This window comes from Neopelma chrysocephalum, unplaced genomic scaffold (assembly GCF_003984885.1).
Source record: "Neopelma chrysocephalum unplaced genomic scaffold, ASM398488v2 Primary Assembly neopelma1_59, whole genome shotgun sequence".
Taxonomy (NCBI): Eukaryota; Metazoa; Chordata; class Aves; order Passeriformes; family Pipridae; genus Neopelma; species Neopelma chrysocephalum.
In genome coordinates this window covers 27,949,149-27,966,200 of record NW_020897714.1, presented here as the reverse complement: position 1 = coordinate 27,966,200, position 17,052 = coordinate 27,949,149, and the positions used below count along the sequence as shown (strand labels likewise).

The 17,052-nt window shown below is 44.5% G+C and overlaps 1 protein-coding gene across 8 annotated transcripts in view; it reads right to left on the bottom strand.

Moving 5' to 3' along the window:
• IQSEC3 (IQ motif and Sec7 domain 3) overlaps positions 1 to 17,052 on the bottom strand; it is a 101,504-nt gene that overhangs the window by 37,574 nt on the left and 46,878 nt on the right. For 6 of the 8 annotated variants that reach the window (XM_027680649.1, XM_027680656.1, XM_027680655.1 and 3 more), the window contains exon 3: positions 1,929 to 2,217. The exons of 1 other annotated variant lie outside the window; for it this stretch is intronic. In XM_027680649.1, coding sequence (XP_027536450.1) covers positions 1,929 to 2,217 — 289 coding nt within the window. Of the gene's footprint in view, positions 1 to 1,928; positions 2,218 to 13,583; positions 13,781 to 17,052 lie in introns of all 8 variants that reach the window. One more of the 8 variants, XM_027680654.1, reaches the window with a different exon arrangement.

The following is a 17,052-nucleotide window of genomic DNA, read 5'->3' as shown; positions in this document are numbered from 1 at the left end:
AGGCTGTACCCTACCCTCCTACCCTCTTGACTAACACTCAGTCCTCTCCCAAAAAGTAAATGTGACTTCAATTGCGCTTTGAAACTAAAAATGTCTCCTTACACCTGTTTTTCTTATCGTAAGTTCTGTTAATGTATTACAATTTGAGCTATGACTAGGGTTCTACTGGGACAGTGCTATGCGGTCCTATCACTCTTATTCCCATTTAACAGAACTACCTGACAAATAAATTGATAGGAATACCTAAAAAAACACATTCTAGAGTGCAAGAATTGAAGAATTAATACTCTTCACTGCCTGAAAATCTCCCCTTCCAGAGCTGGAGGCAATTCACTGAGGACAACCATCAAGCTGGAGAGGCACACATACTGTAAGCCCCCTTTGCTGTGGGAAAAGTGGTTTCACCTATGAGATAGGCTAGGTCCATGCAAGGTCAGTCCTGCAAGGCACCAGAAATTAATGAACAATCAGCTAACATGCCTCTCTGTCTCACATGCATCCAGGGCAGGTTTGGCCTCTGCTGCAAGAACAGTGATAGGGCAACGTGACCTTAAAGCTAAAATAACACAGGACAGACGCCCCAGGACAAACCAGAGCAGCTCTAGGACATTGAGGAGGCTAAGCCCATATATAGCAGTCAAGATCTGGCCCACCCCGAGGATATGTCACATTAGTTTGTTAAGCCAGTTAATTAGTCTCTCTTGGTGTTTTTCCTGGTGTGAAGCAAGAATTCTTTTTGAGTTGAGTACACAGTATTTTGAGAAAGACAGAGCTAAAGAGCCAAGGTCTCTCTTTTGCTCAGAAATTTATTAAGCCATTGATCTGACATGTATGTTTAGGGACAGCAGCAATGCCTTAAGGGAAGGGGCAAAGAGATGTCCTAGAAGTAGCAGTTCTTCTGTGGAAACCTCATTAGCTGAGACCCTTCAGCTGCAGTGGCACAGCTCCCACTGAATTCTCCCACTGAATGTAATCTGGACACTGTCACTAGTGTTTGCTTGTCATCCTCACCTCACATACTGCAGGGTCTGCATATCCAACAGCCTCCAACATTGAGCTGCCGTACCAGGGAAAGGACAGAAACTATTATTTAGGTTCTGTTTTGCACAACAGCTCTCCTGGACTGTAATCTGCAGAGATGCGGAGTGGGGGGGCATGTTCCACCTCATTACCTTTGAGGGAGGAGCCCAGCTGCTATTAGCCCCTGTCCCACTGTCCCCTGCTGGGAGTCCATCAGGAGATGCAGCTAGAGATGGGCACGCTTGTGCTCTGGAGCTAGGCTGTGGCCTCAGGCACAGAAGTCAAGGCTTGCAACTTCTGGAACTGAATAATTTACTCTCAGCCTGGTTAACCTGCCTGTCTTTTCAACATCCACTGCTGCACTGAAGGCAGTCATGGCAGCAGTACACAAACAGTGTGGTAGATGCTGCATAGGACAGTCATTGAATGAAACCCTCATGCTAATGCAGAAGTGCACTGGGGACCTACCCTGCATGATCCAAGATGGCAAGATGGTTCTTGGAGATCTCTCCCATGAGGGGCATAATTTGAGACGAGTTGCTAGAGCCCTACAGGCACTGCACACTTGTGAGCAAGGAAGTATCTCTGGATGCTGCAGCTCTCGGCTGCCTGCAACCCGTCTCTAAACCTACACTCACAACTGGGTTTCTAGGTCCACTTTGGACCACAGAACCCAGGCAATGAGAACCAGAGACCAGCAGGTTTGGGTGAAAGGGTGATGCAGTCAGAGGTGGGGAAGCTACTTCCTCCATCAGCCCCCCCTAGCCAAAGGGCCAGTTCAGGCAGGGCAAAAGCTCAAGGTGAACAAAAGGCTGAAGTATTTGCTGAAAGACGTCCCACCACAGTGTGAATGCAGTCCCACCCGCCCCATCCCCTTCTCCCACAGCCTGAGGAGGAAGCCTTGGTACCTGTTTATTCTTTAGGTCAAGGGAGAGCTCATAATCGGAGGCAGCCGCATGGGAACACGAGGCCGCCCCTTTGCTGCGCTGCACTCTCACTGGGGAGCCCGTGTGGTGGAGGCTCGCCTTCTGCACCAGAGGGGAACACCCCGCTGCCTGCTCTTCGTGGAGCTCCGCATGCTGGGCTTTTAGCGTCAGGGTGTCGGACCTGCCTTCCTGGCCACTCTGTCTGCCGGCCTCCTTCGGATCCTCCGTTTCACACCCGGCTTTCTTGCTTGTGGAACCGCTGGGATCGTCACTGTGAAAGAAATGCAACGTTTCGCTTTTTTTATTTGTTTTTATTATATTTGATTTATGATCATGTTTATTATTCTTCACTATACTCATTCCCTGAGCTGCATTTTAAATGTCTGGGGAGCCTGGGCTGTGAGGGGTCTCCCTCAGTGATGGATCAGGACTGTGGGTTGATGTAGCCAAAGCTCTGATCCCTCCCTCCCTAAGAGGAGGCACCCCTGTATGGACCAGTTCCATGACTCCTGGAGCTGCCTGGCTGCCTCTGCTCCAGGTGCTGCAGTTGGAGGAGGTGGGGAGCCAAGGAGGGTCTCACGGCCTATGGACACCTCTCCTGCCCTCTGGAGCAGCTAGCAGCTGGCAATCACTCCTGTGCCCTTGCTGCCTATTGATCAGCATCTCTCTGCACATCTCGAGTCCATCTGGCACTGAGCCAGAACCCCAAGGACCTTGTTTTCCCTTGGAGTTTCTAAGGGCATGTGGAAAATGGGCAGAGGAATGTTGCAGAGTTTCCAGAGGAACTCTTGGAGAGCTGAAAGTATAAAGAGCCAGCACTTAAGAGCCAGCCAGCACTTAAGCACTTAAGAGCCAGCCAGCCCTGAGATCCTGACTCTCTGAAGTATGTCTGCAATACAGGCATAGCAGCCTGTATGAAAGAAGTCTTCTCTTTATGACCCACAAATTGCTGTGCCACTGAGATCTTGTGGAGAAAGGATAACACTCTTTTCTCCTGTCAGCCACAGCAGCAATTGTGTGAAACCAGGGCCTGACAACAGTGCACTCTAAGAGAGATGACATCTTGCTCCAGGCAGGATGGGATTAGCATATGTCTGATCCATTGAAGTGCTGAGGAAATCTGTAGTTAACCCTTCTTGCCAAGTATATTCCAAAACCATCTGATTTTGAACAAGGTTTTGGTATTCTGAGAGACTGTTTCAACCATTAGAGTGTTTGTTCATTGTTACATTAGCCTCCTTCCAGTGGCTACAGAGGAATAATTTATGATTTCCAAGAGTGTGCAACCCTGCATGGACTCTGGCTTCTACTGCACCATGTCCATCAGACACATTGGTTTCCAAGGAATGACTATTTAGCTGAGAGCAACATCTAGTTTGGATATAATTTCTACAGAACCAATGCATTTAATTCCACTGAAACCAAGGATATGTACTGCCTCCCATATTTAAACACCATTAAATTATTTAACTCACATCTGAATCATATTTATTTCTCTTGGATTTGCTCCACATACAACTAGTTCTGCTATTATCTATATAATAAATCATTTTATGATTGATGTTGATGTCAGAGTAAAAACAGAAAAATCAGATATGATTTTCTGTAGTGCCCAAATTACCTAGAAGCATTTAAGTCTTATTTTCAAAAGTGCTGCAAGCACTTAAGAGCCCAAGTCTTCTAACTGTAAATAGACTTTGCCTCCTAAGCTTCAGAGCACTTTTGCACACTTACTAGTACTTTAGGAAGTATATTCTCTCCAGTGGCAGCTCTTCTGTTCAATAGATTTAACAATCAAATTTAGAAATATTCCCACATTTTCTAAGAGGGCTCCAAATCTAATGAAGCAAAACAACTTCAGAACTACGAAAGATGAAAGATTTCAAGGTAGAAAGCTTCTTCTTTTATACACGTGTGTGTAGTCACCAGTTAGATTTAAAAAATACATTCCCAGAAGAAGCCAGTCTCTTACATAAGTGCTATATAACCAACTTTGTCAAAGCATATTAAAATGGTGTCTTTGCATACTCATCAATCAGGAAATACCACCATTAAAATGAGGCATAAAACTATTCTTTTAGGTCATACACCTTATAAAAGCTTTCACTATTCTATTCCTGATACTACACTTTTTTCTACACCTAAAGATACACTCCTAAAGTATGCAGACATCTTTAACTCCTTCTGTTCCACGTCCATCCACATTGCAGAAAACATTTACAAAAGACTTTTCCCTTACAGCTCTCACTGCACTGGCAGCCCCTGTTCTATACATTCTCATTCTAACCAGCAGAGCAGCAATTTTTATCCTCAGCTCAAGGGATGACCAGGTGACATAGATTTGATCACGTTTTCGTTGAAGTGCGTGCCGAAAGCCTCGCAAGTATTTCAGTGGGAACTGGACTGTGCCCTATAAAGCAATTTCTGTTAGGCACATAAGCTCTGATTCAGCAAGACACGCATCCCAAATTGCTCAGCTGAGTCAAGGCCTCAGTGCACAATGTGCTACGCAGACCTTCTTCAGGGCAGATCAGGGCCCGAGGCAGTAGGCTAGAGAGCCAGTTGACTCCCCTTGGAGCATGAATGGTCTCTAAATGCCAGCAAATATTCCCTGACATGATGGTCCTCTAAATGCTCACACATATGCTTAGCTTTGTTTTTCTGAGGACCTTCACTGGCTGCTCATGGCAGAACATGAAGTGTGTGAGCAAGAGTTTGCAGCATTTGGTCCTGTTGCCCTGTAAGGAGCACATCACCTCTGGTGGGCGCACACTATCTGTTTGGTTTTCTGTCACACACAGTTTAGAGCCTGAGTGTCACATTCACAGTGACAGCACATCCTGCATGCACTGCTAAATACAGAAGTAAAACCAGCAGGGTTTGTAGTATCACAGAATAATCTAGGCTGGGAGGAAGGCTGGAGGTCTCTATTCCAACTGCCTGCTCAAAGCAGGACTGTTTTCAAAGACAGATGGGTCTTCTCCAGGCAACTCTTGAATATCTCCATACACGAAGATTCCCAGGCTCTCTGAAAAGCCTTGTCACTTAAAGACTGACGAGTCTCACCTGGGAGTCCCACAAATATCCCCTGCACAGCTGCCCCTTTTCAGCCAAGCCCAGAGCCATCAATCCCTGCCCCAGCCACCCTGTAGGAACACTGGTCTCCAGCCCTGCCACAGCTTTCTCCATTATGTGGCCACAAACCCGCTTGACTCGGACCCTGAAGACTGACTCCCTAGCTTGACCTTGGACCTGCCTCATCACCATGGACCTACCCACTGATGACTGGGCTGTGTCTGACGCTGGGTACCCTTACCAGACCTGATTCTGACCTTGGCCAATGGGGCAGAGGACATTGGACCAATCCAGAATGGTTGGAAACCCCTTTAACCTCACTGGACATTTAGTTTATTCCTCGAGACACAGGAGGGCCCTAAGACTGCAAGCGCTAAGTGCACACACTCAATCACTGATGTGTAAGAAGCACCGTCAGCCTCAGCGCTGCCCTCGCGGGGCATAACTGAAGGCCCTGAAGACACAGTGCTGGGATAAGGACACAAGCTCCCCACACGTACACATCAACCTTGCCTTCCTCCTCCGTGCGTGCTCTGAGCCCAGTGAATACACCCATACAGAATGGATTGTGCTTAAGCGTGGAATTTTCTGCGGGTCAAAATTCGGTCAGATCAAAATCAGATTCCACTGAAGCACTCAAAGGCATTTTTCAGCTAGATGTTTTTATGCTAAATATAAACTTTTTAACCCCATGCTGGTTTGGCTGTTGTGCTGTTCAGAACACAATCGCAAATGCTCTTGCTGAAGTGGGAATAGTTTCTACATGTTCTGTTGTGGAAAAAAAAGATGATAAAAAATGGCTGAACCAGTTTTACTTAGTGTGAAAAAATCTGAAAAAAAAAAACCTTCTTCACCTTTGGGCAAACCTGGGAAATTTCATTTTCAGCTAGTATACTTCAGTGACTTATAAGCAGTGGAAAAAATGAGTTTGCTTAGCAGTCTGAATGTTAGCACTGCAGCCCTATGGTTCCACTTACCACCTGTATTCCTCCCAGTTTTATTCCCATCTTGAACCTGTTCCTGAGGAAGTGTTTTGGGGAGGCTTATTTTTTGTTGTCCGGTAGCAGCAACTGATGAAGCCCCCAATAAGAAATAAAATACACTGCTAAAGATCAAAACCGATGCTGCAGTGAAATACAGGCTAAAAGCTCAACAATCCTGATTTTTTCCCCTCTATCCTGAGTGACACAGTTGATTTGCATTGGTAGAACACAGGTTTTGTTAAAAAATGAAGGCTCAGGAGATATCATAATCACAATAACCAAAAAAAAAAATAAACCCAACAGTAAGGAAAGTAAGTAGGGCAAGAATAGACACTACAGTATGGAAGATCTCTGGGGAAAAAAAGTGTTATTAAGCAAATTACAGGGATCCACTTGTTTTCCCTTGGTGAGTAAGCAATCAGCCTCCCTGGCTGTGAGATGAAGAAAGGCAATGGATCTATTGCACATTCTGTTTCTTGGATGTGAAAATTTGTCTAACCACTTGCAATAATTAAAAGTCCCATGCAGAGTCTAAGGTGTGAATCCCAAAGTCCCGGCCAAACTCCAACTAGGTTAATTTAGTTCTATATCCCAGCATCACCCCTGCAGTTTCAACTGTAATTGGTGTTCTTTACTTGCTGTCCTAAGGTATCATATACCACCATTTTTCACAGCTTTTACAGCTACTCTTGCATGATTAATTCAACAATTTTCTGCCAGTCATACAATCAAGTAGGGAAGGTTTGTAATTTCTTTGAATTCTGTTTGATTGAAAGTTGTAATATTAATGTAAATCACTTGCAATCAGAATAAAAAAAAAAGGTAAGACTAAAAAATCAGCTGTTCTCTTCTTCCTAAATGTTCCTATCTGACTTTTATGACCCATAGCAACTAGCTTAGTCATTATTACAAATAGATTTCACCTGCTGTAAAAAACTCTCATGTTTCAGGTATCTCCTTTACTTTTGCACTGCTGACTTGTACCTGCCTGCTGCAGACAGCAACCAGGTTTGTTAACAAAATCGGTGACTACGGACAATCTGACTCGGGGCTTATATAAAATACTTTCACCAGTCTAGCATTTCAAAACAGGAATATCAGGGTTTTGAGCTGAATCCTAGTGTTTGTTTCAAGAAAGCAGGATGGTGAAAAAGCTCTCGCTGAGACAATTCAGCTGGCACTCATAAATGTTTTTATTTAGCACAAGTAAATAAGACTTCTGATACTTAGCTTTTATGTGCAGGTTTCTCAGGAAGATTTTATGTAAGGATTAGAGTAAGGCAAGGATGTATGGAGATGATAGAGGAGAAATGGTATTATGTAGAGGGTTTTTTATGGCTCTCTTTTTTCTCCCTTCCTGCTACTTTGGAAATGTAAAGACCAAATCAGTGATACTAAATTATCAAGCCAGAGAAGCCCATATAACCATTCCTAGTAGAATCAGCTCCCCATGTCTGTACAGAGCTGTTGCATCACTGTCTGTCCTGGGAGTGCCCTTCCTTGCATACTCCTCATCACCTCCTTGCTTCTAGAAATACATGTTTCCAGCTTGGCAAAGATCTGTGCTTCTAACTGACGGCTGTGGAAATGAACCATCATTATCTGTTGGCTCTTGACTGTCAGGCTTAAACATTCCCATACCTGATGACTTGAGTAACAACATGCAGCCCCTTCCCCACAAATCTTTAATGACAATTTCAAGCTAGACCTGCAGGCAGAAACACACAAGCTGGGTGCTCCAGACACTACATTCCATTGCACCACTGTCAAATACCAGAATCAGTTCAAGTCTAAGACTAATTTTCAGAGCTCTCACAAAAGTGTTTACAAGGTAGCTGAGTGACTAAACAGGGCTCAAGGGCCGGAAGAGCTATTCTTCTCAGGGACAGTAATGTTAGTGCTGCAAGAAATTAAACCTGAGCTTTCTCACTGATCACTTCAGAGCTAAAGAGGTCCCATGTGGTCGTGACACAAAACTCATCTCTTTGCTCCTTCTCTCCGCCAAGAAGAAAAATTTTTTCTGATAAATAAGAGCAATAACAGAGGAACAAAAAATGGCAATGGCACCTCTGGATTTGGTGAGTGGTTTGAGAAACCAGTCACCCAAGAAGAGGATGTTCAGATGCCCTGTTGCCAGATATAATGGTTATGCAAAAAAGTTTAGCTAATTGTACGGAGGGCTGTGAGGTGTTACAAAAGTACTACGGAGGTGAAGACCGCATTGCTGTTTCCCATGTATAACTTACCAAACACCTTCTTCATGGTATTCAAGGTCAATGAGCAGATTGTGACCCGTAACTGAGGCAAAGACTACATGGCCTAGTTGTGAAAGACCACAAAAATTTATTAATCTATTTCACAGAGCTCAGTATGAGGATCCATCGGTTATTGTAAATATACTGCTCTCAAATTGCCATAAGTGATTAATATTATCATGGCCTGAGAGTCATATGAGACTTCAAAGCTTCACAGACGTCAGAATAAAAAACCCTTACAAAGTGCCGTATAGAGAATTAGAAAAAGAGGTCACCAGCTAATGTCAGTAGAACGGAGCCCAGACCCCAAGTCTGCAAGAACCTATGCTCCCTCTGTCTTTCTTGAGCTTCACTATTCAGGAAAAAAATAAATCAACTGCTGACTTAGCAGGGTCCAAAGTGCCTTTTCAGTTTATACCATTTCAGTGTTCCCTGAGGACACCCATGACATATGGTGAATGGGTTCATCAGAATTCAATGAAAAAAAATGGCTGAGACAGGCTTGGTAATATATTATGGGATCTTTTCAAGGTTCAGAGATTTCTGACGTGCGGGGTGTCTGAGTGCAAAAGAATTGCTTCTGATTTGCTTTTAAGTTCAGGTTTTAGGGTGACTTGGAGGCAATGCTCTCTGGGAGCATGCTGAAACTGATGGAAGGCAAAAGTCTCTCCTGCCAGAGAGGCAGAGAACTTGGAATTTGATCTTGGCAAATCATCCCCTGCCAGCCGAGCTGCAGCTTTCTCAGACAGTCTCCTCCAACAAAGACAAATATAGGAACAAGGTTCTGATTTTGTCTACATTCATATAACACCTTGCAAAGCAGTGGCATCAAGCCATCTTCTCACACTAGTTTTACCCAAGAGGATTTAATGGTAATTAGCTGAGCTCATTACCCATCTCAGAATATATAATCTGTTTCATAAAAAGGCTAGTGCACACACCTGTAAAATAGATTTGACAGTAGGGTACAGTAAATACATTGGAAATCAATTAAATTTAACATCCTTTAGCACAGACTGAACCAGGCAACATCTTTTCAACATTGCTTAAAGTGGTTTTGGTGAGATGTACATTAAGCAGACAGATAATGTAATAATACTATCAAATGCCTCCTGTCCCACAGGGACCAACCTGCCAAAGTCAGGGCCTTCATTTCAGATTTCATATTTAAACTTGATCCCCATGTGCTGTTGTAATTCCCACATTGTTGTGTTGCTGTGCCTTTTGGTACAAAACAGCACTATAGGAATTAAATTTTTCTGAAGCACCCCATATCCTCATGGTGCAAAGATGATTGTCCAGGTGTCAGATTGGGCTGGCTGCTTGTTGAGGGCCTGGCTCTCCATGAGGGACTTCAGCCACCAGAGGACTAGGATCTCTGTTTTTCATGGGGAAAGACAGGCTCTTCCAGAGGGTAACTTGGAACAGCTAAGGCAGCTCTCATTAAATGAAAAGTGGTGTTCATGGTGCAAGGTTGGCTGTGCTGGGTGGTGTGGTTGTCACAGTTTTTTTCTTATAGTTCCTGTGTGTGTCTGGGTGACATCTCATAATGGCACTTTGGCCACCCCTCTGGCATATCCCTCTTTCCTCTTCCCTTCCTAGCCACGCCTCCTGTTTCCCCAGCTGCAGGAGCACAGGGCTCAGCTTAGGAAGTAGAGCCCCTTTCTGAGCTGCCTGTCACATCTCGGGGCTTGACACCCCAGGCTGGTTCTGTGCTGTCTCTGCAGGTTAGACAAGGAGGTCCCACAGCCTGTCACTGCAGAGAGGGTTACCTGTGGCTGCTTCAAACGGGGCACCTGTGCTTATCACTGAGGTGTGAAAAGCACCAAGTGGATACTGAAGGCATGGGAGGCCCTGCTCTCAGGGTTTAATTACTTTTACTTTAACCCTGGACCTCTCTTGCCTCTCCAATGTTTGGTAAACACGACCTTTTAGAGAAGGAAAAAACAGATGGCATCCTACATTAGTGTAACTGCCCGCTCAGCACCCCGGGAAAGAGAAACTTGGCTTCTCAGCAGCAGTCTTTCTGCCACTTCAACTCAGATCTCTTGGCTCCTCATCCCCGAGGCAGGTTTGAACATCACCAAATTCGCTGACAAAAGCCTGCCAGTGCAATCATGCAGAAGATAGAATTTCACTGCTAAAATGAGATGAATTCAGGGCTGGGAGGCAGCAGAGTCTCTACAAGGCAAGGAAACCTTGCATATCCCCTCAGCCCACTGCTCTCCTAATCCAGCTGCCTGTGAGCTGGGTGAGGGACACAGCTCTTGGCATTTATAAACCAAGGCAAGGGCTTCTGTGGTCTTTTTCCACCTGTTGTGATGGACCCTACGTTGGACTGCACCTCCGGGTTCCCTCCTAAGGGATCAGGGTGATTGATTTCTGAAGGCAGTTGAGTGAGCCATTTCACAGGAAGATCTTCTTGTGACTCAGAAAAATTTTATTTCTAATCTCAAGTATCTCAGCTGTTTCATCTCTTGCAATCACTGCAGTCCAGTAGAAGGACACTGCTTGTGCCAAACCAAGCAGAAGGAAACCCGGTTCTCCTCAACAGAAAGAGTAACACAGCTTCAAATCACCATCCTGCTCAATACAGACAGTCCAAACACCATTCACCAGCTTCAGGAAATCGGATATGTGTTCAGATCTAGGGGTTTGTGCTGGCCTTTGGCTGAAGACCGAAATAGAAACAGCAAGGCTAGCATTCCTTCCTCCTTTTCCCAATCCAGTGACCACCCCCACAGCCTTACGCAGCAGGCACAAAGCTCTACTTGTCCAGGTTTTAACCTATTTTGTCACTGCTGCTTCAATCACGCTCTGATCCACTTCATGTCACTTCTCTTTCCCTAGGCTTCATTCCTTTTTCCATCTTTCCTCACTCCCATTTGGAAAACAGGATGACTTAGCAGCTTACATATTTGGTCATGCAAGCTCATATTCCCCTATGGCACTTAAAATTCACTTACCTATGAGGAATGAAAATTATTCCCACCCTTTTTCTCCATACTCAGACATGGAACTTTCAGGGCAAGATCATTAAGAAAAACTGGAGTTTTCCTAGACAAAACCAATCCTACTGTGTGGTTGAGCAGTACTCTGGCTGGTGCTAAATGGCTTTATGCCAGTGGATTGCACCAAAGTCAGTGAAGGATCCAGCCCAGTATGCTCTATTTTAAGACTATCTCTAACATCCTTATCAGATCCAGTTGTGCTGTAACAGCACAGCAACATTTCTCACAACATCATTCTACATCATCCAGTTTTGTGCATCTTGACCCACCACTCTCACATCAGTGTATTCTATGAAACCACAGGCATCTGTTATATTTTGTCAGTCACCCTGAAAGACGTGCAAAACAGTACCAGCAGTGTGTACATAGTGTAGCCTATCCCAGTCTTCCCTCTTTCTCCAAAAGATGGAATGAAATAGATTGCAGTCAACCTAGGCAATAATAACAGCATCATGACCTGTTCAGAGGAAAGCAGCAACATACCAGTTTGGGGCATCACAAAGGTCACATACAGCTCTAGTCACTACGCAAATACAATTCCCAGTGGGATGATGGGACAATCTATGCGTTGACGAACCAAGGTGCCAGCCGGAGATGGTTAAAAATTGCTAGAACACACTTCCAAATGGCGTGGCCAGAGTAAGGCTCTTCAGTCTCAAAAGAAAAATCTCACTGAACTCAGGTCCTGTTTATGCCTTGAACAAGCAAGGTGGCAGTCCCAAAAATCTCCCAACTTTTTTACACCCACTCCCTCAGCTACCTAGATGTTTTCAGAACCCAAACAGAGTGGACTGAGCAGCTGTACAGTGTGCTCCTCTTCAGCACCTCAGATTCTTCAGTTCTTCCTGAAACGTATGAAAGCCTGCCAGGGCCACATGCAGAAGAAGAAATTCTGGTGCAGAGATGATTTTTCAAAAGGAGAGCTTACTGTATTTGAGAACAGAGCCTGTCCCATGGGGATGGTCAGAAGATGAACCTTCATAGGAGTGAGTTAGTGTTGCAGAGCACAAAAGAGACAAAAGGCCTTTGGATTGAGATCACACTACAAGAAAATGTGTAATAAAAGGCCACAGCCTCATTGCTGTCACTGCCAAAGAATGCTGGCATGAACAGGATTATTCCAGCCAAGGGACCTGCTCATTTATCTCCTGCTCATATGCTCTTGTTCCCTCCAGTTTCTTCTTTCATTTACACTATTTTTTATCTTCCTGCTTTTCCTGCTCCTTCTCTCCTGTCCTTCTTCTCTGTATAGCATGTTTGCCACTCATTTTTCTTACAGTAGCACAGTTACATTTGTTGGTATGAGTCTGTCTCCCTTTCTTTCTCATTGGCTCCTTTTTTTCATCTCTTTGCCCTATCTGTCTCTGCCTTACAAGCCATTAATAAGCCTGTGGACAAAGGGTCTACAGAAACCACCTGTCAAGTTCCACAGAACCACACCATAGTGTACAAAAGGTCTGAAATGGCTCAGTTTTGGGGGTGTGTACATCTTGACTGATGCAGATCAGGTCAGATGATATTAGTAGAGGATTAGGATGAATGGTGTGAGCTCCACCACAGTCCATCTGCTATTATTTTATCAACCGTCTGTGCCTGCTTTCCAGTGCTAGATACAGGAATATTTCCAAGGCTGGCATAGCCTCTTCTCTTGCAGCTCTGTGGCATTAGCACACAGAAAACACAGGATACAGTAGGCATTTATGTTGCATTCCCCCAGTACCAAAAAGTTGCCATGTTACAGGCAAGGAATTCTTCACAATATAGGAGAGAGAGAACACGAGGATCATCTGCAAGCTAAGAATGAATTGTCTGGTATTAATGCAACTAACTGATCTCAACAACTGTTGAAAGTGGCTTCCACAACTGTAAGGTTGGCTGTGGTTGATCCTCTTTCACAGGTATTACCATGCCCCAAGAAATAGCAAGCACTGTCACATGTGGGAGAAGAGTACTTGAATCCAAGTCCAAATTCCTCTAGGGCAGGACCCAGGTAAGCAACAGAAGCAACAGGGGAAAAGGAAGGACTGGAAGAACCTGTGGCTAGGCAATGGCTGTATACAGCTTCAGGCTCTCAGAAAACATGTGTCTGATGGGCACCTTTGCAGTTTCAATATAAGATACTTCAAGTATGGGAGTTTTTTTGGCCTCTCACTCCTAGCATCTTCCACTTTCCTGAAGAAAGGTGTTGATAGGGGCAAACAAAGAAACCAACATGACAAGGAGACTCCAGGTTCCACCAGAAATATTTTTTCCTATTGAAGAGCCCATCTATTCCTTACTTTACTTCCCCACCCTCATGTTCTCCACACTTGCCTGAGAGTGGCTGCACCAGCTGTTGGAGAGGAGCTGAGAAATGTCTGTGTGGAAGATAGTGCCAAAATGTCCTGGTGGATCTCCTTTACGGGACTGAGACGCTGCATCTGAAACTGACCTCCTGTTTCTTTGGATGCTTCCAGAAAGAGCCATTCCTCCCAGGTCATAGTACCAGAAGAATTGCCAACTATACCTCCCTGCAAGAGATTCCCAAGGTTGTTGGTAACTATGATGTTAAGGATGTTGTCTAAAATTTTTTTTGCTTACAATTCTAAGTGTTTCCATATTTGCCCTAAATCTACATTCACTAAACATCTTTGTGATTCTGGACCTAGGCTCCCGCAAAGCAATTAAAGTTGCTAGTCCTCACTGTACAAAACACCCATAAAAAGTAAGGAATCCACTCACTCCCTAGCTTAGGAAGAGTTCAAATCTGGGTCTAGACATTACTCCTCGCCCACGTCTTTGTGTCAGACTAAAATCCAAACTCTGAAAGCTGTGAGCAGGGGGAATATTTATGTGAACTTTGCTGACCCATCCCTGCCTGTCTGCAGCATCCCTGCAACCTCCAATCGTACTCTCTGGAACAGGATTATTAAGTCTACAGGGAGGGAAGAATAAGAAGTAGATGAGCTGTTAAGAAGCAGAAAAAAAATCTTCTCTTCATGCCTGTGACCTCAATAAGGAAAAGAAATGAGAAGCACGAACAGGATGTGCTAGCAAAGCAGAAATGTTGCTTAAACTTCTGTGTGTTTTCAAAACCAGTAGTGTGGAGGACTTCGGCAGGAATGCAAGAAGTCAGACTGAAGAGCTTTGTGTACTGTCATTTGTCCTCAGAGCACACAAGACACAGACCATGGCCGTGGAGGCTTGCTTTGCACTGGCATGTTAAGATTGACCTGGAGTGTTCTCCATTAAGAATCAGAGGAGAATTCAGCCTCCATCGTCCACTAATTGTAGGAGCTTCCACTTGACACTGCCAGCCGGGGGCCAATTAAGCAGAGTTGTTATGCTTTTTTAAGTGGAAGGTTACAGATCTGAATTGATACAGACTAGAATCATCATCATGTTTCACACCTGAGACAGAGCCACTGAGTAGCTCTGAGATGAAAGGAAGCACTGACCTCCCGATTCTATATCCAACATCCTGCCAGTGATCCTATGTCAGAAATGCTAATTTCCCATTTCATGAGCTGGATTTGCATTCTTTCTGTGAGGCAAGGTCAGTCTTTTACAAGTTCAGACAAAATGTTGAGTAGCTCAGTTGTTTTACTGCAATGCTTAAAGAGTGATGGATACTGATGGAAAATCATCGTTCCCCACTGTTTATCAAGGTACTTCAGTAGTGTCCAGAAGGAGAATTCACTTGGTGAGTGGTTCAGTTCTCAACAACTTCATGGGCTTCAGCCTTAAGGGACATTTCATTCACAACCCAGACAAAGTCTTGGGGATTTCTCAGGAGGATCTAACTGTTAGAGGACCTAGAGTGATCCAAGGGCAAAGTGAGAGCTGTCCTGGGAGGAGAGATGCTCCTGGGCTACAGCAGTGGGGAGCCAAAGAAGGACATGATGTTGTGACTGTGCAGTGGATAATACTCATGGCTCTTTTGTGCCAACATCTTCCAACATGACTTCATAGGACAAAGAACAAATGCATGTTCAATGGAAACAGAGTTCAGGTAAAGAAACAGGAAGAATCAGAGAGAGCAGATCTCCAGAGGTAAATGAAATCAGATTTTGGGTTTTAAACATGTGCTGCTTAAGGGGTAGCATACTCCTATGCAGCTCAGAGAACTGGGAAGAAAGATGTTTGAAGGTTTGATTTGAAAGAACTGTCCAAAATCTGTCCATCTACTTATCAGCCTCCCACATATACAAATGGAGCAACAAGCACAAAGGACCTCTTCCAGCAAGAACCTGTATTTTCATTTCAACACTTTGGTAAGTCACAAGTGGGGCAAGAAGGAATTTCACCAGAACTGCAAGGAAGGCTGGCTTGGAGATGTAGCTGATGGTTCACAGTCTCCTTACCAATACCTGGTGCTGTGATGCCAGGAAGCAACCAACCTGCTACAAAGACTAATCCAGTAGGCACTTTAGAAATGAGTCCACAGCTGTTTGAAGTCTCAACTATACTGAGTTACAATTTCATTGGTCTGTAATCATGAAGTAAACACTTCACCAGTTGCACTAATCATGTTTTAACCCTGATCTAAGCAGCAATCTCCCTACTCAAAAGTGTGGAAATATTACAGGAAAATATGAACAGAGCTTGCCCAACTTTTCCATAGATGTTTCAGACCCTAGCCCTTCTGCTCAGCACACCTCCAAGCCCTTCTAGAAGACTGCTCCCTCTTCCTGGAAGGACTCCGGTTCCTTTTGCCTTAAAAGCAGGTCAGGCCTCATCTGCACTTCTTACAGATAGTAAGGACTTTCCCAGAAATGCAGTGGAACATCCTCTCTTCCCAAAGATTTATTCTGGGATTTGATCCTACCCTTTACAGAAATGTACCCAGATCCCATCCAGTCTCCCTTTGACATGATGCTTCAGCACTCCAGTGCTATCCCCATGTCCATTGCCAAAGTGGACCTGCCCCATGTGCTTAAAGTTTTGTGTAGAACTTTTCCCATTGCTGGAGGAGAGGTGATTTTCTGATGATTTCCTATTCAGCACCACAGGGGAGCCAGAGGCAGGCTCCGAAAAGCCTGTGAAAGGCAACTGAATGAATATACTGTTCCCTCCAATTGTGACTCCATCATTTCCTCTCATTACTCTAATAGAAACAAATCTTTCTCATCTCAGCCCTATTACCTCACACAAAGGAAAATGGTATGTAATCCTGTTAGAGCTGGGCTGCTGCTGGACACATTTTAAGGTCATTGTTCTGGGATGCCAGTCTCTACTGTGTGAGACTGGGAGAGGTTGGAAATGCAATTACTAGGTTATTCAAATCCCCAGAATGAAACTCTACTGTTAACAGGCAGAAGCCAGCAAGAAAAAGAGCAGTTGCTTTATGAAATTACAGGGTTTGGCTAAATCAGAGTCTAATCAGCACCTCAGTAAAGGAGCAGAGTTAGCTCCTACTGCCATCCATGAAGTTTCATCCTATCACTGAATCTGATCTTTGGCATACCCAATGGAAACCCAACCTGCAAGATGGCTTATGGTCATGAAGCCAGTAGTGTACAAGTCCATTGGAGACAATGGTGGGCCATATACAGGATTTATAATGCACTTTGAAATGGGAAAGCCCTTAGAGTTCAGCAACAGGAATCTGCCTTCTGCTGCCATCACCTCATCTTGTACTTTGGCTCTGAGTTTCTTGGCAGAATCTGGGATCAAATCTGTCTCTTAATATTCATGGCCTACAGCACCAGTCTTGCTAATTGCTGGTGCAACCCAGCTAAGCAGCCAGGTGGGAAATTTGCATTGCTAAACTCATGGAGCTGTAACTTCCCCACAAGGAATT